At 38.7% G+C, this 23,192-nt stretch overlaps 2 protein-coding genes across 3 annotated transcripts in view; one reads left to right on the plus strand and one right to left on the minus strand.

The window, feature by feature from the left end:
• LOC148850873 (sugar transporter ERD6-like 6) overlaps positions 1-14,828 on the plus strand; it is a 27,877-nt gene extending 13,049 nt beyond the window's left edge. For both annotated transcript variants that reach the window (XM_088944635.1, XM_088944634.1), the window contains exons 9-19: positions 9,511-9,575; positions 9,666-9,758; positions 10,593-10,673; positions 11,155-11,239; positions 12,637-12,683; positions 12,801-12,863; positions 12,948-13,007; positions 13,146-13,211; positions 13,310-13,369; positions 14,244-14,358; positions 14,445-14,828. In XM_088944635.1, the coding sequence (XP_088800761.1) occupies positions 9,511-9,575; positions 9,666-9,758; positions 10,593-10,673; positions 11,155-11,239; positions 12,637-12,683; positions 12,801-12,863; positions 12,948-13,007; positions 13,146-13,211; positions 13,310-13,369; positions 14,244-14,358; positions 14,445-14,557 (848 nt within the window). In that variant the 3' untranslated portion in view covers positions 14,558-14,828. The remainder of the gene's footprint in view (positions 1-9,510; positions 9,576-9,665; positions 9,759-10,592; positions 10,674-11,154; positions 11,240-12,636; positions 12,684-12,800; positions 12,864-12,947; positions 13,008-13,145; positions 13,212-13,309; positions 13,370-14,243; positions 14,359-14,444) is intronic.
• Positions 14,829-20,477: 5,649 nt separating this feature from the next.
• Positions 20,478-22,883, minus strand: LOC148850874 (GATA transcription factor 18-like). Its single transcript, XM_088946490.1, has 2 exons — positions 21,214-22,883; positions 20,478-21,019 (listed from the first exon to the last, which is right to left on the minus strand). The coding sequence occupies exons 1-2, from the start codon at positions 21,667-21,669 to the stop codon at positions 20,717-20,719; spliced, it is 759 nt and encodes a 252-aa protein (XP_088802616.1). The 5' UTR covers positions 21,670-22,883; the 3' UTR covers positions 20,478-20,716.
• Between the last annotated feature and the right edge of the window lie 309 nt (positions 22,884-23,192).

A 23,192-nucleotide genomic window follows, 5' to 3' on the forward strand; every position in this document is an offset into this window, starting at 1 on the left:
AACCAAGTACTATCATTCCTATTGATGTTCTTGATCCTCTTGCCATAGATATTCCTTTTGGTGATGATCTTGACATTCCCATTGCAAAAAGGAAGGGAGTTAGGTCTTGTACCACCAAGTATCCTATTACCCATTTTGTTACCTATGAGAACATCTCACCCTCCTTTCGTGCATTCATTTCTTCCATTGACAGTGTCCCTATCCCAAAAAATGTGGCAGAAGCTCTCTTGGTACTTGAATGGACAAATGCGATGAAAGAAAAGATAAATGCCCTACATAAAAATGGTACGTGGGAATTAGTGGATCTTCCTGAAGGTAAGGAACCGGTAGGGTGCAAGTAGGTGTTCACAGTAAAGCACAAGGCTGATGGCACAATAGAAAGGTACAAGGCTAGGTTGGTGGCAAAAGGGTTTACCCAGGTATATGGTGTAGATTATGCAGAGATTTTTGCCACAGTAGCCAAGATGAACCTTATTAGAGTCCTTTTCTTCCTTGCGGAAAATCTTGATTGGGATCTTCATCAGCTAGACATTAAAAACGCCTTCCTGAATGGAGACCTTGAGGAAGAGGTGTACATGGTCCAACCTCCTGGCTTTAGTCTTCAAGGCAAAGAGTAGAAAGTGTGCAGGTTAAAGAAGTCTTTGTATGGTTTGAAGCAATCTCCGAGAGCCTGGTTCAGCAAGTTTCATCTGGCTATACAGCAGATTGGCTACAAACAATGTTAGACTGACCATACTCTATTTGTGAAAAGAGGGGAAGGAAAGATTTCAGCCTTGATAGTGTATGCTGATGACATAGTGATCACAAGTGACTAGAAGGTAGAAATTCAGAGACTGAAAGATTTCTTAGCCACTAAATTTGAGGTGAAGGATCTAGGGGATCTTCAATTCTCAGAGGAAATATATCCTAGATCTGTTACAGGATACAGGAAAACTAGCGGTTAAGCCAGCCGACTCTCCCATTGATCCAAATCACATACTGGGTGACTGTTGTGGTGAAGCTGTCAAAGATGTAAAACAATTCTAGAGACTTGTGGGAAGGCTCCTGTATTTATCCATGACCAGGCCAGACATTGCTTATGTGGTTGGTGTTCTTAGTCAGTTCATGCACGCTCCTAAGCCACACACTTAGAGGTAGTAGAAAGAATACTCAGCTACCTAAAAAGGTTTCCTGGAGCTGGTTTGTTATACCAAAAGAATGGTCATTTGAAGATTGAAGTCTATACAGATGCTATTGGGATGGATCAGTTGATGATAGAAAGTCTACTAGTGGGTATTGTTTCTTTGTGGGAGGAACCTAGTCACATGAAGAAGCAAGAAACTAAATGTGGTGGCTAAGTCTAGTGTTGAAGCTGAATATAGAGCAATGTCCCATGGGGTGGCTGAAGGGATGTGGATAAAGAATCTGTTGAACGAACTGGGTTTTCCTGTTGATGGCCCTATGTCCTTGTATCGTGATAACAAGGCTGCCGTCAATATTGCAGCCAACCCAGTTCTTCATGGTAGAACTAAGCATATAGAGGTTGACAAACACTTCATTAGAGAAAAAATTGTTAATGGAGAAGTGTGCACCCCATATGTGAGTTCCAAAGAGCAACTGGCATATATATTTACAAAAGGCTTACATCACTCGCGGAACGATGATTTATGTGACAAGTTGGGCATGATTGACATCTACGTTCCAACTTGAGGGGGAGTGTTGAAATGACTTAGTTTATTTTAAGTTTAGTGCCATAAGGGCACCTTTCTAATTTTATCCTTTCTTTCTCTGTATGGTCACCCTAGTATAAATACCAAATAAACTGGTGCTGCCAGTTGACTTTTGTCTCTCTCCTCTCTTTTCTCTCTGTTCCGTTCTCCTTCTTCTCTTCTCTCTGTTCTGGAATCATACCATCTCAGCACCAAGAAAACAACCATCAAGTTAAATTTTGATGGTTGCAGTTCAATGAATCTGTGAGTTAAGTTTTAAGAGATGCTAATGGCGACATACTGGCACTGTTTTTGGGACCTATGAGTCATGATGATTCTATTCAGGGTGAACTACTTGCAGTTTGTCAGGGTCTGAAAATGGCTGTCAGGCTGTCTCTAAACCATACGGGTCTAGTGGTTGAAGGCGACTACTATAGGGTGGCTTACTAGAAATTAGACAACCTCTTATAATTATGTTGCAAGGAGATTTGAATGTAACTGTGTGTTGAAGCTACATGTAGTTTACAGGTAGATTCTGAGATCAACCAACTTCTTAGCTGATGGGCTGGCTAGACAGGGAGCAACTAGAAATTGATTATATTGGGTATAATCCCCAAGATGGGGTTATGTAAATTGTGTATGATAGGGGCTAGCTAAGGCTGGTGGGTAGAAAGGGTGCTGGGAACACATATATTATTAAATACATATAATAATTTATATTTTACAACATATAAAATATGTATAATATGTATCCTATAGTTTATATAAAATATTATATATATTTTATCTGTATCATTTTACAAGGCCATTGCCCAATGTTGGTCCCAACTAACTGGGGTCTTGGGAGGAGCTGGGCCAGTCTCAGTCCAGGCCTGAACACATAACCCAGGCCCAAGACCGGAATCTGTGGGCTGGGCCAGACCTGGCTGGAAATGATGACCGCTACATATTGTCTTTCTAAAGAGAAAATATATTTATTATTGGCTTTGACCAATAGGGCTTGAAAGTTGAAACTGATATATGTTTGACAAAATTCCAAACAAATTTCAGCAGAGAGCTCTCAGGACACGCAGATCATAGCTGTTGCTACAGAAACATTTCAGAGAAGCTCCCTATGCATCCCTGTTTTTTAGTACAGATCTATAGTATAGAACATTATTATACATGGGTCCTGATCAATATTTGTTTCAGTCATACTAATTTATACCTTCTTCAAAGGAGAAAAGACATTTCTAACATTTTGAAACTGTTATGATTCGGCCTGCCTTGGAGTTCTGTTTGTCTGAGATCAGTCACGTAGAGAGAGGTAGAAAGGTGGAAGAAAGAGAGAGAGAGAGAGAGAGAGAGAGAGAGAGAGAGAGAGAGAGAGAGAGAGAGAGAGAAAAGAAGAAGAAGAAGAAGAAGAAGAAGAAGAAGAAGAAAATCTGGTTCGAACTGGAAGTCAAAGAACTTGACTCCCATTCGGCCAGACATGTGCTTTTATTATTAAAATTAATGGAAAAGACATATGTGCCCTTATTTAAGTAAGGAGCACTGGTTCTAACACAATATTACAGATCAACGACCTTAATCTAAGTATAAAGACAGAAATAACCCTACGCTAACACTCCCTCTCAAGCTATATACTCCCAGCTTGTTACATATGTAGTCAACTCTTCCCCGACTCAAGCCTTTTGTAAATAAGTCTGCCCACTGGTTTCCTGTATTAACATATGCAATGTCTAGCTCTCCATTCAGCACCTTCTCCCTCACAAAGTGACAGTCAACCTCAATGTGCTTGGTTCTTTCATGAAACACCGGATTAGAAGAAATGTGAACTACAACCTGATTGTCACAGTAGAGCTTCATTGGAGTATTGATGTTGTACCCTTCTTCCTGTAGAAGATTCCTTAGCCACACTAATTCACAAGCAGTATGCGCCATAGCCCTATATTCTACTTCTGCACTATTTCTTGCCATGACTGTCTACTTCTTACTTTTCCATGTCACCAGGTTACCTCCCAAGAAAGTGCAATAGCCTGTGGTAGACCGCCTATCAGATAGAACCGGCCCAGTCAGCATCAAAAGACCCTTCTATTTTAAGTTTTCCGCCACTTTTGTATATCAAACCGCGACCTGGAGCCCCTTTTAAATACCTCACAATTCTCAGAACTGCATTCCAATGAGGAATCAGAGGTTTTTGCATGAACTGACTCACCACACTAATCGCAAATGAGATGTCTGGCCTAGTAACGGTTAGGTAGTTCAGTTTACCTACAAGTCGCCGGTATCTGCCAGGGTCTTCAAACACTTCACCCATATCACTGCTTAGCCTAGTATTTGTGTCCATAGGTGTTTCAGTTGGTTTAGCACCCAACAAGCCTGTTTCTTCCAGCAAATCAAACACATATTTCCTCTGGCACAGATTAATACCATACTTAGGTCTTGCTACCTCTATCCCCAAGAAATATTTCAGTTTATCAAGATCCATTGTCTAAAAATGATCCTGTAGATAAGTCTTCAGCCTGTCAATACCCATGTTAATAATTCTCGGTAATAACAATATCATCTACATACACCACCAACGGTATTTTTCCTCTCGGAGAGTCATGACTGAATACTGAATGATCAGCTTGGCACTGTTTCATATCAAACTTCTTTATTACCTCACTGAACCTACCAAACCATGCTCGAGGAGACTATTTAAGCCCATATATAGCCTTCCTTAGTCTGCACACCTTACCATCCTCCCCCTGAGCAACAAACCCTGGAGGTTGCTCCATGTAGACCTCCTCGAGTAAGTCACCATGCAAAAAGGCATTCTTGATATCAAGCTGATATAGCGGCCAATCATACATAGCTGCAAGAGAGATCACAACACGAACTAACCCTATCTTAGCAGCTGGTGAGAAGGTCTCTGTGTAGTCAATACCATAGGTTTGGGAGTACCCTTTTGCAACCAATCGCGCTTTCAGGCGTTCAACACTACCATCAGGTAGATACTTAACTGTATAAACCCATTTACAACCAACAACTTGCTTCTCAGGAGGAAGAATGGTGAGATCCCAAGTATGATTATGATGAAGGGCTGAAAGTTCTTCCATCGCACGGCACCACCCTGGAGAGGCAAGGGCTTCCTGGACATCCTTAGGGACAACAACTGATGATAACAAGGTGACAAACTGGCGATGGGAGGCGGAAAGGTGAGTAAGTGAAGCATAATTAGAAATAGGATGAAGGGTGCAAGTGTGTTTACCTTTCCGCAAGGCAATGGGGAGATCAAGCTCAGATGCTGGGTTCGGATCTGGAGCCGGATTTGGCGACGGAGATGTAGTCGGAGGAGTAGTAGCTGGTACGCGTGGGCGATGTGTATACACATGACGGATAGGTGGGCATTCAACAGGTGGTGGCACCGGAGGCAAGGATTTGGTCACGACTGGAACAAGGGGAAGAGGGTTGGCAATGGGAAGTGGAAGAGGAGGAGGTGATGAGGAGGAAGAAGCATCACCGGATCCCAAAAAGAACGGAGTAGACTCAAAGAAGGTGACATCAGCACACACAAAGGTCTGTCGAGAACTAGGATGGTAACACTTATACCCTTTCTAGGTCCGAGAATAGCCAAGGAAGATACACTTGAGAGAATGGGCCTCGAACTTGTCGTTCCCGGGACCCAGATTATGGACGAAGCAGACACCCAAATACCCTAGGCATAAGAGGGAACGAAGACAAGGTGGGAAATAAGATCGTAAACGGAGAATGACCATCAAGGATGAACGTGGGCATCTGATTAATCAGAAAGCAAGAGGTAAGCACCGCATCACTCCAAAAGGGTTTGGGAACATTTATGTGATGCATGAGGGATCGTGCTGTTTCCAAGAGATGGCGATTCTTTCTCTCAGTCACCCCGTTTTGTTGTGGGTGTAGGTACATGAGGTCTAATGCATAATGCCGTGTTGGTCCAGGTATTCTTGAAATGATAAGGATAAATATTCACAGCCATTATCAGAACGGAAAACTTTAATGTGAATACCAAATTGATTACGAATGTCAGCATAAAATTTCTGAAAAAATGGTAAACAATTCACTTCTTTCTTTCATTAGATAGAGCCACGTCATCCTTGAAAAGTCATCTACAAAAATGACAAAATATCTATATCCATTATATGACATCACTTTATAAGGACCCCAAACATCGGACTGAATCAAAGAAAAAAGGACTCGACACACGGTTATCAACCCTAGAACTAAAGGGAACACGATGGTGTTTCCCAAACTAACATGACTCACAATCCAAAACAAAAAGTTGGCTCAAAGACAAAACTAAAGACTTCAAGACTTTTAGCGACGGATGACCAAATCGGCAGTGCCACTGGAGAGGAGAAAGGGATGACTGGAGAGCTGTTGAAGTTCTTCCACCACCGTCAAGATAATACAGTCCACCAGCTTCATGCCCTCCACCAATCTTCGTCCCCGTATTGAGATCTTGAAAAACACATAGAGGGATAAAAAGTAATGGAGCAGTTAAGTGATTTGGTCAGCTTACTAACAAACATAAGATTAAAAGGCAATTTAGGAACATACAAGACTGAGGAGAGGGATACAGGGTCTAGGTCAACATTACCAACACCACAAATTGAGGATGTGGAACTATTACCAAGGGTGACAGATTGTGATGCTGAGCAATGAGATAGGGAAATCTCTTACCTTATCACTGAAGGAACAACCACACGAGCAGAAAATCAGTCCACACAAGACAACCATTGCACCACACAGATCGGCCCTCTTCTCTTCATCGATTAGGGGAGGGCGATCTTAGAAACCACAGCAACCAACCACACAAGACACGACTGGAGGCATAGAAACCTCCAAGGGAAGATCACTCCTTTTCAGCCCTTTCCCTTATCTCCAGTTGAATGCAGGAAAATCAAGAGAAACCCTAGATAGGGTGCGCAGAGAATAGAAATCTAGGCAGATTCGAGTGGCTTTGATACCATGTTATGGTTCGGCCTACCTTGGAGTTCTGTTTGTCTGAGATCAGTCACGTAGAGAGAGGTAGAAAGGTGGAAGAAAGAAAGAGAGAGAAAAGAAGAAAATCTGGTTCGAACTGGAAGTCAAAGAACTTGACTCCCATTCGGCCAGACATGTGCTTTTATTATTAAAATTAATGGAAAAGACATGTGCCCTTATTTAAGTAAGGAGCACTGATTCTAACACAATATTACAGATCAGCAACCTTAATCTAAGTATAAAGACAGAAATACCCCTACGCTAACAGAAACTATATGTATGAGTTTTTTTTTTTTTTTTTTTTTTTCAGAGAGTTGTACTATTTAGCCATATATTCATTAGAGGGTTGTTCTGTGTAAGTGTATAGTCATACTTACACTGTATTGCATCCTGTTATACATGCTCCCTTATTATAATACAATGCATGTACATAGACTTGGCAAAAAGTTAACTCAACCTGTGAACCTGACCCAGCATAACCTGAAAAGAGCGGGTTAGGGTTCCCTACCTAGTGATCCGAACTCGAAGGCCACCTGACCCAACCCGACTTGAAATCTTTTCAGGTCGGGTCGGTCCGGGCCATCTCTTTTCAAACCAGTGTTGACCCAAATTGTTGAATTGTTTGAACCAGACGGTTAAACCCATATTTTTTGTAAAAACAAAGAAACTTGACACGACCCAAAAATGAAATGACTCAAAATTGCCTTGACCTGACATGAACCCAGCCCGACCCTAATGCTAGGTCTACATGTGCATTATCTCTAAAAATTGAATATTCTGGTGTTTAAAATATCAGATGTTTGAGCTGGCTGATTTTTTTGAGAGAAAGGTTAACTTTTTATGGATAGAAAAAAAGTACATGAGATGATGTACAAAGCAGACTACACGCAGGTTATCCCTGTGTATACCAGATTTTGCTAAACTATTTTCTACAGAGTGATCTATAGCCTCATCCAAATAGTGAGCCAATCTCCAAAGGTCCTCCTTCCTTCTCCCCAAGCCACTTTATTGTGTTGCTGGAGTCCCCTTTGATTACTAACTCTGTCAAGCCTAGCTATCTTGTAATACGGATACCCGTTAAAGCAGCTAAAATTTCAGCCATTGTGGAATCTGCAGTCCCAATTGGTCCACTAAAAGCCCACATAGGGCATCCATCCCTCCTCCTAAACACACCACCAATTCCTTCCGTTTCTGGGTTTCCAATTGCATTTCCATCAAAGTACAGAATCACATCTTTCTCCTCTCCTGATTGGGGGAGCCTTTTCACTCTTTGAAGGACTGGGAGAGGAGAATAACAATTCCACCATATTTTGCTGAAGCATGTTCAAAGCAATTCCTTTGAAACTCTCCGAATTCAGCACCCACAGATTGCACAAGTAAGTTATATGAGAAATCAGGTCTGCAAAGGTTCTAGCTTTGTTGTAAAAAATGCGATTGTTTTGTTCTTCCCAAGTTCCCAAACATCCCACAATACTGTTGAGCCACCGTGTGCCAGTAAATTCTCCCCCTTTTACCTAATCCTCTTCCTTGCCATTGTCTTAAGAAATCTTCAATATGTTCTGGGAAAACCCAGCTGTAACCAACTAGGTTAATAAAATAAAGCCAGATCTTCCTTGTTACTGGACAATGTAAAAGGAGATGTTCAGCCAATTCATCATTACTGAAGCATAGGGTGCAAAATGGGGAGAGATGCACAACCTACTTTTGTGCTTCTTCTGTAATAAACCACAGGTGTTTATTCTTTTCAGGCAAGCCTCCCACACAAAAAAGAAACTCTAGAGGGGATGTGAGCTATCCATACTCTTCTAGAAGGGAACCCTGTGCTTGTGTCACCCGACACCAAGGCTCTGAAAAAGGAATTAGTTGTGAACTTACCAGCAGGATGGAGCTTCCAGATTCGTTGGTCTTGCTGTCTTGGTTTGAAAGGGAAAGATATACCTCTCTCAAGGCATGTAATAGATCTGCTAGATCATCAATGTCTACATCCCTTAAGGGTCTTCTTAGGTTTAAGTTCCAGCTTGAAACAAGGGTTGAGTCTGAAATGCAAGAGGCTAAGGTTGCTTCTTTGTCTTGGGAGAGGTTAAATAAGCAGGGAAAGTTGTTAGCTAATGTGTTTTCCCCCCACCAAAGGTCAGTCCAGAATTTTATTTTAGCCCCATTCACTACTTTATATCTAATGAAAGAAATAGAGATATTTGAAATTTAAAAAGGTTTGCCAGATTTCTCAAATACTTGGTCAAATCTTTAAGTTTTTAATACACTTGATCAAATCTTGACAGAGAACCACCCCAAGTTTTTTTTGTTGACTTAGTAAATAATTATTGATTTCTGAAAAAGAATGTTCTTTATACAAGTGAAGCGTGCCAAGCACCTCAATAGAGTTTAAATTAGCCCTGCTACCTAACCTGTTAGTACCTCTTATCTTTGATTACATAGACACTCAAGAAGTTTTCATTCTCCCTTACGGTGGCCATGGTTTGATTGAGTTTAATAGTGCAAATATACTCTCTCTCTTCCCCCCCCCCCCAAAAAAAAAAAAAAAAAAAACAAAAAAACAAAAAAACAAAAAAAACTTTCATCATCTTGTCTACTCAGTTCAGTTTCTGGGTGAAGTGCAGTTATTCTCAAGTTTTAGAATATTGAATCCCAGTAAACTGACACAAACCATAAGAATTTGAGTGAGCTTTAAGGCATATCTTGTTGATGGTGCCAAGTGAGCTCATTTCTGTGGATGCTTTTGGTCTCATGTTCTGTGACTCAGAAATAGTTAACAGAAGTTACTAATCCAATTTGAACCTTGTCTGAATTGATGGAACTTTGACTCCTTCATTTGCAGGAATCTTACCGTGCACAATATTGATTCCTGGCCTATTTTTCATCCCTGAATCTCCAAGATGGCTGGTGAATATCATTTACCATGAAATAAATCCTTAGCAATCAAAGTTGAAATTTTGTTTTAGTCTTTAATATTCTCTTTCTCATTATATCCAGGCAAAAATGGGTATGATGGAAGATTTTGAAGCTTCTTTGCAAGTTTTACGGGGATTTGATACAGATATTTCTGTTGAAGTTAGTGAGATAAAGGTACCAAGCTAAATTGCTTCAACTTCAATGTGGTTCCCTCTCAAGCTAGTAAGCAAGCAGATAATCAATTGTAAGAAAATTGTTTGGTTGATAGGGCAATATATCAATTCTGTGTTCATATGAACCAATTCAATAGAATGACCAAAGACTTAAGACTACTTAAGTCATCTGATAACCTTGAAACCATCCATATTTCTTCCTGGTTTCATAATCCTAGTCATTGGCCACCTTCTCCTCACCACCACTGCCACCAGTACCATCATCTGTTCCATCCTATACAAGTTGGATTCGCTAGAAACCCCTGGCCCTGGCATGAAAAAAGAAAGAAAGTTTACTCAATTCGAGGCTATATCTTCTGTTAAAGATTGAGAAATCAAACAAGTTATTCAATGGAAGTTGTAATTAATTCAATAAAGAGCCTGATTGAATATGCCAAAGAGTGGTGTCCATATGAATATTGAGTCTTAGTCTCTCAAGTATCATAGGAATGATTTTTGGATTGTGGCATCTATGGAGATGCAAAGAAGTATATTTGATATTGAATAATATGGGTGTATGAGTTAATCCTGTATGAATCTCAGGTGCCATGGGAATGGATTTTTCAACTAGCCAATCCCTCTAAACCTTTGAATAAAGCTTGATTAGCAACGCTCACCACTATCACATGTATCCATCCTGAATGTTTCACATTTGTCCTCCAATTTTTATTAAATCAGTTTACTAGCTGACTAAATACAAGTAGACTAAAAGTAAAAGCATGTGAAAGATATGGCTGATTTTTTGTTTGTTTATATGGCCATTCACCATCTTTTCTTTCAAATTCTCTTTTTGCAGAGGTCTGTAGCATCAACAACTCGTCGAACTACCATTCGGTTTTCAGATCTTAAGCGAAAAAGATATTGGTATCCTTTGATGGTATTAACATTTAACCGACTCTTCTGGTTTTCATTTCTGTGGTGGTGTTCTCTCAATCTTGAAAGTGGACAACCTTGAAATAGTATTTTCTTTGACCTTTTCCTTTTTCTTTAGTTAGTAAAAGGTAAGTGTACATGATCAGCTGTACATCAACTCAAATCTATAAATTAAAATGGGGAGAGGAAATGAATGCAAGTATGAACTTAAAAGTTATGGAATTACTATCCCTTAAATCATGCCAAAATAGGTGTTAAAAAATATAGCAAGTTAGAAAATTTGGCTATGATATTGGCCTCTGAATTTCTATTATTCTCAAAAGTGCAATTGTCACCTACAAAATGGCAAAAATTTGTGAAGAGAAGATTCTATGGAATACAACCTCTTGTATTGGATATTGAAATCATGCATAGGTGACGCAATGCTAAAGTGTCTGGGCAACTGGGCTTAAGTAATAGTTTTCTGGATCATTACCATCTTGCAGGTAGGAATTGGATTGCTTGTGCTGCAACAACTGAGTGGAATCAATGGTGTTCTGTTCTATTCTAGCACCATTTTCAAAGCTGCTGGTAAGCTCAGCATCTCATTAAATTTGAACACCTTACCTCATAGTGAAGCATTTGATAGTGCTGGTTTAGTCTATTTCGCTTTCTTGTATGCTCGGTTTAGCCTATTTTACTCGGAATCTGCTGTGGTGTTCATTTCATTAGGAATCCATTGATTTGAATACTCAATTATTTACCTAAAGGAAAAAGGAACAGTCAATTCTGTAAGATAATAAAAGATGTAGATGCAAGAAGCAACATATCCTTTTTTCAGGTTGTATGTTCTGAAATTATTTGGAGAAAATTTCCATGTGGATAAGGTTCTTGGTGGTGTTAATTCTTATCTAATCACTAGTTCTTTATTATATGACATCATCTTTTTCTTGATTATATTTCATTCTTTTGTATAATCTCTCTCTCTCTCTCTCTCTCTCACACACACACACACACACACACACACACACACACACACACACAAGCTAGTGGTTATTTGGTTTTGCCTACATGGGTATTCTTTGTATTTCAACTATCTCCTTTCTACAGTGCAATGTTCTAAGGTGTGGAGGCATGATGCAAAGCATTCGACTGTCTTAAGGGATGAAGCGTAAAATGCAAGAGGCATAAGCCTCACGAGCATGGATTTTTTACTTAATAAATAACCAAAATGAGATAAAATAAATAAGAATACAATAAATATCCCATAAATGGGAAAATTTATCAGAAATTAGAAAATTTCATATTTGCAATTTCTAATAATAAAACCATTGCATATAAATATAGAATTGAAGTATTGTTGCATGAAGTATCATAATCCATAATTATACAAGTTTGATTAGCCATCAACAAATCACTTGCAAAGTTGCAAATCAAAATTTCAGAATTAAAAATTCACATAAATTGCACAACAAGTGTGTCATCTTATATTCAAATGAACATAATGCATTAAAATAAATCCAAGCTATGGTGCCCCATTCTATTCATAACATTTTATTATAATATCACAATAAACAAATTTGGATGGTTCTCATCCTCTGTATGTTAATATTATAATGGAGACTGTAGAGCATGATAAAATGGTGGCCTCACTTTAATTTATAACATTTATGAAATTCTAAAATAAAAGGTAAGAGAATATAAGGCATATACCTCCAACATTAAGCACAACAGAGGTGTATGCCTCTATGCTGGAGGCATATGCTTCAAGCATCTATGTGCCTCCAGGCATTGTTTTTGGTGCCTTGCCTAGAACATGCTTCTAGGTATATGCTTCCAATGCCTTTAAAACTTAAAACACTGCTACACTATTCTTGGACTCTATTAAATTGTTGACTGAAGCAATGATTTAGGCTTCTCTTAATACTTACTAAGTTATGTTCAACCATTTTAGACATTTTTATTTTTATTTTTTCAAATTTTAACAGGTCTTTCATCAACCAACCTTGCAACCCTTGGACTTGGTGTAATTCAGGTACCATATGAAACATTATATTTCAAAATGTTTCTTCAAGCAACTTATATGCTAACGTTCATGAGCAATGCATGTCGTCCATTTAATGAGGAAAAAAATTGGTTATGTTCTGCTTAGGTTATTGCAACTGGAGTTACAACGTGGTTGGTTGACAAAGCTGGTCGTCGGCTTCTTCTTATAGTAAGTTTGAGCAAAAAAAGAAAGTCTCTTTCCTTATTGATATTAAAATAGAAAAAATAAAAAATGTTGTCGTTTTCTGCACAGGTCTCTTCTTCTGGAATGACTGTTAGCCTTCTCCTTGTTGCAGTTGTCTTCTATTTAAAGGTCACTCATTCATGGGCCCCATGTGGTTTCATTTGATTTATGGATATCTACTTCTTGCCTAGTATTTTTGAGGTTTCGTGATCTTGCATAAGAGAGAGTGTCTAAATTGCTTTCTGATTTTCCTTTTCTACCGAACAGACTGGTATATCTGAAGATTCCCATCTTCATAGTTTGATGGGCATATTGTCACTGGTTGGACTAGTGGTATGTCTTCTTTTACAAATAATATCGTAACGTTTTATTCTTTTTTGATGTGTCTTTGTTAGTGTATTCTGAGCTTGTTTAACCATTTTTTTCTACAGGCGTTGGTGGTTTTCTTTTCTCTTGGAATGGGAGCTATTCCATGGGTTATTATGTCTGAGGTATGGGCATAGTTCATAAGCCTTGTTTTCCATACCAAGAAGAATAAGCTTGGTAACTTGATGGGACACATAACCTTTCTCTGGAAACAAGAATCAACCTTTAGAATGGAATTGAACACAAGTTCTATGCCTGTGGGGTTGTCATTGTCAGATTGGATGCCACGTGCAGCCAGGGAAGCACCGAGCTAAAGTTGGATATTTGTTAATTATATCAGCAGTCATGATGATACTTCACCATTTTTGATGTCCTATATTACCTGATCAACAAGGAACTGACACAGTTGCTCTTCCATGCTTTGAACGAACAGAATTTCTGGGCTACCATGGACCTTATATTTAATTTTAGTTAGGAGTTCCTATGCATTATACAGGTTGTATTTGTGCTGCCACCTTCCAGTAACCACCTTACTAAAACAATGATGCTCCATCACACTATGCTTAAGCCCAACTAGCATGGAACTCTGAATGCCTCTATCTATAATGCACATTTGAACTCAAGGTGAACCCAGCCATAAAGATTGTTGACATGGTAAACCTAAAAAAAAACAAAACATCTTTGACATGGTTAGATCAGGACAAAACTTTTCTTGTTTGGTCTACAACCCCTCTGCAATTACCAGACAATATTCTTTACATTTTTTTTTTGTACCTTTTTTGTGTTCCCATGTGTGTATGTGTGTTCTTGGGAGGGGGGTCCAAGCACTTAGTGGGTAATTATAATAAAGGTACTCAAGTATGAAGTGTTGGCACTAACAGCCTTTGCCAGTTAATCTAACCCATATTGGCTCACTGTTCACAATTGTTATCTTTTCTTGATTAAGTAGACGTTGCAATCAAACGATGATTTATCTGTATCTTGAATATTACATGACAGATACTTCCGGTGAATATTAAGAGTCTTGCTGGTAGTACAGCAACTTTGGCCAACTGGCTCACATCCTGGGCGATCACAATGACTGCAAACTTGCTTCTAAATTGGAGCAGTGGAGGTTCTCTCTCTCTCTCTCTCTCTCTCTCTCTCTCTCTCTCTCTTGCTGATCTGCTCATTATTGTCAATTTGAACTGAAATGAACAGGAACCTTCACCATTTACACAGTTGTGAGTGCTTTCGCTGTAGTGTTTGTGGTACTCTGGGTGCCTGAGACCAAAGGGAGAACATTGGAAGAAATCCAGTGGTCGTTCAGGTGAGTTTTTGTTGGAAAATCGGGGTTTTGAAGACCTGTGCTTGCACATAGTGTGTAAAAGAAAACTTGTTTCATGATCTGGCATAGTATATCTTACATCAATCACTGTATGCAAGTCCAAGCGTTTAGTGTTGATCTATTACAATCCAGCTCTGTAATCCATTTGTATGATGAGTATTCCATGAATAACAGATTGGCCAATCTTTCTTTTTATTAAACTCATGCAAATCAATTCAACAGTGACCACTAAAATTATGGAAATAAGTTCTTTTTCATCTTCCTCTTCTTCTTGGCCTATATCTTTACTTCTAAAAATGTAGACTTGTGTGCAGAGTACATGTAGAGCATAGTTGTCACTTGTCAAGGTGACACCTAAGCCATAAGGCACCCTTGGAGGCTCACCTTGATTAATTGAATAACAAAGCAAAACCAATCGACTACATTGAAAAGCATAGATCTTGTTAAAGTAAACAAGTATTCTTGCTTCAGAGAAAATGATTTGGGTTTCCAGCAGCAGAGCTGAGAGGACCTTTAGCAATCTTAAAAGGGTTTTTAAGGACAGAAGGAAGAGGCAAATAATGCTTCAGGCCGTGTGTCCGAACTTCGCTATAGACTCAGCAAAATGGTTGAGGTTGAGTGCCAGAACAGGCTTTCTGATAGAGGCATTGCTGTTAGGGATGACCAAAGGAGAGGAAAACATGATTAGCATGGATCGGCTAAAATCATGAAGAGAAACCAAAAACAGAAACAATGGAGATTTTGTCTGTCTCACACATGAATCACATCGCTCCTCTCATCCTTGAGCTGCGAAATCCCCCAGATGGAGACCTCCTCATGTAGTGGAAGTGGGACAACGACAACTTCTTTCTTCTTTGGTTCAGTCAGGGTAGCAAGGGCTTCTTCGACTACTTTTTTTGGCTTCTGCTGGCTTCTCTAGAGAAGAAGAGGAGATCGCCACGATGGTTTCTTCAATGGCGCAAATCTGATACTGATAGGCATCCCTTACTTAGACCCAGTACCAAAATCTTGTAGAGCAAGCCATTTTAGAGTCATCATACTTGTGTCGTCGCCAAGAGGAAACGTCAGTGCTATTTGACCGTTGCAGCGATCGAGAGGAGGTGCGAGCAGGGAATTTTACATTGATAGAGAAGATGAGTTTTACATCGATTTCATCGGTGATAACTTTCCACCGAATTTTGATGTAAAACATGCCTAGAGCGGAGTTTTACACTGATCTTTGATGTAAAACAACACCTCAATCAAATGTTAGCAAAAGCGGACCGGGGTGTAAAGTTTACCCCGGTTCTCATTTACACCTTAAACAAACGCGGCCTAAACTAAAATATTCATTTTTTTGTATGTTTATATACTAATTTCTTTTTATTATTTTCTTATTTGTTAGGGTCTAGTTTAGGGTATTGATTAGAAATTTTCTCTAAACTAAAATATTCATTTTTTGTATATTTATATACTAATTTCTTTTTATTATTTTCTTATTTATTAGGGTCTAATCAATATATACATTCTATATTGCTGTATTATACCTTTAAAGACTTCAAAACTTGAACCAATAAGAACTTAAAATTTTGTCCCTAATCCACCTTAGCGCCTTGAAAATTATGATATAGATGGATGGGAGATGTATAGGGTGGCCACTCATTTTTGGGTTTCATCTGTTTAATCGGAGGCAAGGACTCTTCTGAGTTGTCTGTTATAGAAATTAAAAAACAGGGCCACTCCATATGAACCAGGTGACCTACCTTCTTTATTGCTTTAGTATATAGCCATTTCGCCCAGTTGCCTGCAATCACATTTGCACGATTGTTCGTAAGACGAGTGTATATGGTACATTTCAGAAGTGGTGCAATTTAACTTGTACAATTGAGCACCAAAGCATGTTGATTTTTGTATTAGGTCACCTTTCCTACTAACTGTAATCTGCTCTCTTCTCTGTTAATCCAATTAAAATACGCCACCTATCCCTACCCATGTTGCATGAGATTTAACATTCCAACAACTCATCAAATCTTAACCTCCATTAAAATAAATCCTTTTTGTTAGTTACCCATAAAACATTCCTACCCATGCTACAAGTTTCAAAACATTCTCCTTTTTTTAGTTGCCCACAATAGACTGGTTAGAAGGAGTTGGGTTTTATTTTGAAAATTTGAGAAACAATGGAGGGCAAATTCGATATTTTTTTTCTGTTACGATTTAACGATAGCGACAATTGTCAAAAATAATAGTGATACTTTAAGACAATACTAAAACAATAGGGGTATAGTTAGTCAATTTTCTAAACATTAGGGATAGTTTATGAAATTTGCCCTTAAAGTTAGTAGGAAATCCGGACAACCTATTTAGGCATGCAAATGATCCAATCCAAAATCTGATTATATTTTGTCGAATTTGAATATCCTTTTATCGTATTTTTGGATTGAATTGGATCGGATAGATCCAATTTTTAATTGGATCGAGTTTGGATCACCCCTATCCAATCCAAAAGAATCTGATGTGTGTATGTGATTTATGTATTTGTAAATATAATTATATTTCATTTTTGTAAATTTGTTTTTATAAAAAACACATGTATATATGATGGAAATAGTTAAAAGAATACTTGTATTTTTTGTTTTTCTTTATATAAACTGTTATATTTTCCTTTTCTTTTAATAATTGATTAATTTTTTAAAAAAAGTAAATTGGATTGGATCAGATTTGGATATCCGACATTCTTAACAGATTCAGATTTGAATCAATATTTGTGAGATCCGATCAGATTGAATTCAAATATGCCACGATTCAAATCTGATCCAATCCGTTTGCATCCCTACACCTATTAAGTGATGTGTCTTGGATCCTGATTCTCTTGAATTAGGAGAATTTGGAGCAATTAAAAAAAAAAAAGATCTTTTGTTACTCTCAAGAGAAAATCTTAGTGAAATCTAATTTCTAGGGTAAAATTCTAGGAATTGTACATCTAGACATGGAAATCCCACTTCCTACCCCTTAGGCCGTGTTTGGCTTGATAGAAAATACTTTCTATCAACTGTTTGTTTCTTGTCCATTTTCTATTAAACCTATCATAGCCTTAAGCTCTTGGGAATCATGATCAAGCACCATGGGGTAGATTGCCTAGGAAAATAATGAATGGACAATTAATGGGAGATCCTGTTTTTTACAGGTCATGGATCAATTGAGTTCTCAATTTTTAATAGGTTTGTATTGAAATCCCTATGACTACCACCACTCTCTCTTTAAAAAAGAAAAAGGAAAGAAAGAAAGTAAAACAATCCAACAATGTGTTTTGAGGCCTTCATACAATGTTATGTATTAGGAGGAACTCCTGGATCAGGACCAACCACAAAACTATTCCTTGCGTAACATAATGCCTACAATGTTAGCTAGTTGGGTTCGACTATGATATACCAAAAAGACATGATGTCAATCAACCGGTATCATAAAAGAGATGACCAATCCAGTTATAGTCATCAAAATTCACGGGAGTGGTTATATTGGTCAAAACTCTTTTAATACTATCTCTTTTCAGTACCATAGATGTTCTTTAACAGTTATGATCAGATAAAGTATAATCATTTACGAGGTGTTTTGTCAACATGTATGAATTTGCATCCCCAAATTCCAAACCCAAGATACTTCGTTTTGATTTATCTTAGGGTTCATTTGATCATATGTATGAATTTGCATCTCCAAAATCCAAACCACAGTCTCAACTCCTCATATCATAAATTTTCGCATACTACCATTTGCCTTTATAGAACCTTTTGTTGACTTTGAAATAAATATAATAATAAAGCGTAAATTTGATAGTTTATCCAAGCCAACTCTTGACAGAGGTAATGTGGGTCATGTTTTTAAATTCAGCTAAATGATTTTTAAAATATTAAAATAATAAAAGTAAATGTTAGATGGGTATTCTCTAATGTGAATTGTTTTCTAGTTGCGAGTTCCAACAATAAAACAAAACCAATTGGTTTGCAAATAAATTGCTTCTTAAAACCGGCTTCAAAAAAATTGTTTCTTAAAACTATAGACACAGAAAACATGTTCTTGGTTTGAAAAAAATACGCATTTGGTTATTGGTTTAATTAAGAAGCATATTGTCATTTAACTATTTAATATTTTGGCAACATGGTTGATTTGTTTTTTGAAAACAAAAATGACTGTTTTTGCTGATGTTGCAGTTGTTTTTTTTTTTTTGTTTTGAAAAACAAAATCATACACATAGGCATACACCCCATAATTTATATACAACAAAATTTATTTATGTTTTAAAAAACTATTATTTTGATGGTTTCAAAATCATGTATTGTTTTTTTTTTTTGAAATAAAATGAACTTGTTTTTCGCTTTTCAAATAAACAAAAGTACATTTAAATATGTGTTTTTGCCTTTTTGCCGGTGTGGGCAGTGTGGCAATTTAAAAAATAAATGAAGACAAAATATTCATGTTTTAGAACACCCCTTAGTGCACATGGAACAAATTTAATTGAATGTTATATATAAATATATGTTAAGTAGACTATACATATAATTTATCAAAAAAGTAGACTACATAGTTAAAGATTACTGAAACCTCTGAAATTAAAAGAAAAAAAAAATCAACTTGAATCAAATGCCAAATTTTCATGCAAATTCTTTTACCCAAAAAAATTAAACAATTTTAGAGCAAAGCCAAGCTTTCATGCAATTAAAAACCTTTAGTTCCGCTATCCATTTACCAAAGCCTTTTCTTTATTCGGATGCAATTCTTTACTGGCTACTGAGTTTTTCAACAACCTCCCGGACGATTCGAACTTAGTTTCTATATCATACAGGCCGCAATGAGGTCCATTTGGGGAATACCTAAAGCTGTGTTTGCAATGGAGTCCTTACCTTTTCCTGCTTTTTCTTTCAAACCAAACATCGCCTACGGGTATTATTTTGGTAAATCCAACTTACTCATGCTGATTGATTATCAGACAGAGTATGAACACAAGGCTAGGTCCATGTTGCTCTTATGCTGCATCGAATTGAGGTTATAGTAAGATATCCTTGGCAGATGAATTGGGGTGAATCTCGGATCCGAGACTATCCGTTTGACGCAGTGGGTCTTATTTAACGTTGGGTTTCAGCCTTTTAGCACGGGACATGTGGAAGTACAAGTAATTGGAGCCCAAGGTGAATCTCGGATCCGAGACTATCCGTTTGACGCAGTGGGTCTTATTTAACGTTGGGTTTCAGCCTTTTAGCACGGGACATGTGGAAGTACAAGTAATTGGAGCCCAAACCCGTTATCCATACACGGCTGTAGGCCCAATCTTAAGAATTGGGAAAAGAAAAAGCAAAGGAGTCAAAGACTTGATGGCTTTTAAGAGGCCCCATAACAATTGGATTGGTTCATATTGGACTTGGGCCATTCAAGGTGGGATATGGCGTATTTAGCTTCCAAGTTCCAACCCAATGTCAAAAAAGTAAGGCCTTCTGTGAGGGACCCCAGTACTCGACCATCATTTCTCCAAAGGCAAAAGTTTAGCTTGCCAGTTGTTCATGTTCAGAAGATCTAGTGGAACTCTTCCAAAGTTTTAGATGGCTTAGAGACTGAGAGTAGTCGTATGTTGATGCAGTATTTTGGTGTGGACTTTTCATCATTTTGAGCCTCTGGATTTACAATTTGTAGCAATTACCAAAGCAGTTTAGTAGGATCAGATCGCAATCACATCTGCGAGTCGTTTTCGACCCAGCGCCCAGAGTTTGGTCAATACCATTCCACAAAAAAAGGACCAAAAAAGAACAGAGGTAAGCTAAGTTGCATCCATGTAAGTGAATGAACAAAACGAACAAAGTTCAGTTTCTCCGCAACGACTGGTAGATCAGTAGTCGTGTGCATAAATATTCTAATCCTATCACGTTAATACCCAGAAGAACAAGAACAAGAAATATTATATATTATAGGATTTCGCTCAATGGAAGGATTATCGATCCAGAAGAACAAGAGCAGCAGGCAAGAAAGGTAATATGGACCCAATAGAAATTAAAGAACTGATAGAAGTTAAACAACATCATAGAATTATGGCTATTTCACTCCATCTGTTATCTATAAGGACGGAGAAAAAAAAAACAGAATGAAAAGTATACGATGACCATCATTGGCATCATCATCTTCATGTGTAGTCATGAACGAGGCTTGACCTATCCGGGACATTGAGACGCCATGAAAGGAAAGGAATACCAGTGGTGCTGGAATCTCTATCGTCGTCATCGATGAACCTGAATTCATTACCCAGTGCCGGGGACATGGATGCTATCTTCTGGGTCTGGACGTGGTGAGTCCATGAGTGGTATTGATGGCTCATGAACTGCTGTGGTTCCATGAGCAGGGCAGAAGCAGCAGCAGTACTGTTTGTCGTGGTTGTTGCTCGCTTTTCTTCTTTCTTGTAACGGATTCCACACGCATTGCAAAGCGACTGCACCAAAATACAATCGTTGGATATTCACCCGGAGAACGACCGAAAGATCACAATTCACAATTCGAATATAAAACAATAAAAAAAAAAGAAAAAGAAAAAGAAGCAGACAATGAACACGATCAACAAGGAAAAAGAAAAGAAAAAAGAGAAAACAATTAAATATCGGTGATATACCAGTGAAAAAGACTAACCTTGGGGCCTCTGGGTCCGTTCCTCCAAAGTGGTGTAGATGTCGTGTCGCAGTTGGCGCACCTTCGAGCCAGGAGCGGATCCCCATTCAAGTTATTGAGTACAGCGCCAGTGTTGCTGCTACCTCCTCGGCTGCTCTTATGGGTCACTGATGATTGAGGAGGCTGCTTGGTCTGAAATATATCCCAGCAAAGATTAGACATGCACGACGAGCCAGACCGTCGGTGACGACCTATCGATTTATCTTCCGTTTGGCGGGTGGATGGTGTTCCTAAAGAGAGAGTACAGTCCACAGAAGCTGAAGAGGAAGTGATCGGGTATGTGTCCATCTCATCGATTGGATTGTGGTTTGCCATGGAGAATAACATGGAGAAGGAGCTTCCCTGATGAGGGTGGAAAACACCACATGAGCAAGGACCGACCGTCGTATTACAGTGAGGGCTGCTGCACCGATGCATCTCTCGTTTACCTCTCTGCTCTCTCTCTCTCTCTCTCTCTCTCTCTTATATTGGTATTGGGTTTTGATGGGTATTCCTTTTTTTCTCTCGAAGTTCAAAGTACAGAAAGGGAGGTCGAAAGGGTATGCATTATAAGGGAGAGTTCGAATGAAAAATGGATGGAGAATGAGAATAGAAACCGCTGTAGGGATTTAAAGAAAGAAGCAGAGGGAATGAATAAGTAGTACCAGTAAAAACGAGAAGCAAGTGTTTGTAGTCAAGTTATGGTAGCGGTAGCAGGAGTACAAGAAAGCAACACAGTGACAGACAAATAATGTAATAATCTAAGCTTTGAAAAGGATAGGAAGAGAGAGTGAGAGTGTACGAGAGGTCTGAGAGAGCCTGAGATCAGTGTTGTCTGTTAGCTTTAAAAGCTAATATAATGGCGAAAGACCAGTCAGCACTCCCAGTCATCCACGTTGTCGTGATTTGGTTACAAATGAATAAACTATAGATGGAGATGTGTAGGGAGTGATGAGGAAGAGATAGAGAAAGAAAACTGCCGGGACTACATGTAAATATATACAGAGAAGGACAAGTCAGGTGGGCAGTCAGTGAAACAGTCTGTGTGAGGATGAGTGAGAAGGTCTCTTCCGCCCCTCGGCCCCTGTTTTGCTTGCCAAGTATTTATAACTAGTGCTACACTGCCACTGGTAATACAGGTAATTACTAATTTGTAGTTGTGGAAGTAGTTCAAATGTATACACTTGTGTGTGTGTGTGAGAGAGAGAGATGGCGATGGAGAGAGAAGGGAGTAGTAGAGGCGCAGCAAACAATGCGAGTCAGAGAGGCAGATGGGTTGGTCATTGGGTAGTCAAAAGAACCCACGTGACTCCCGGGAACAGTCTTCCAGGGATCTGCCTTCTCCGATCACGAGGCGTAGCTGTCCGTATCCGTATCTCTGCTCTGCTGTCACTGCCAGCCTCCCAAGGAAAAGGGAAATATATGCATTCATCTCCATGTGTGTGTGTCTCTCTCTCTCTCTCTCTCTGTATCTCCATCTCCACTCCATCTCTATCGATCTACCAGTAGTAAGCAATTCCCCTGTTCTCCTTTTCTCTGAGTCTGCACTGTCTCTGTCTGTCTCTGGACTGCATTCCAGAATCCCAAACACTTCCAGTCCTCCCTACCATTCCTTGGTCCATTACATTACCATGGCCGCTCTTTCGGTCTTCAGTCTTCTCCCATGGCCAGTCTTAAGCTTATTTCCGTACTGCTTAATCACGTGACTCGTTACATCTCATCCCGTATTATCAGAGTCCAGTCAGTTCGTCATCATCGCCACCTCGACCACGAATCTAGACTTCATCACAAGCTGGATTGATCGAAGATCCGGAGATTTTGATTGGAAAACGAAAAAACAAAAGTGTCAAGACGAAATATACTCTGCAATCATCAAAGCAACATCCCTTCATGGGTTTAGCGAAAGAAGGAAAAAAATCCTTCTCGAGTCAAAGACAGAAAAAAAAGCAAAATTCATAAAA

Source organism: Nelumbo lutea, chromosome 5 (assembly GCF_056320005.1).
Source record: "Nelumbo lutea isolate HS-2025 chromosome 5, American lotus-T2T, whole genome shotgun sequence".
NCBI classification, from domain to species: Eukaryota; Viridiplantae; Streptophyta; class Magnoliopsida; order Proteales; family Nelumbonaceae; genus Nelumbo; species Nelumbo lutea.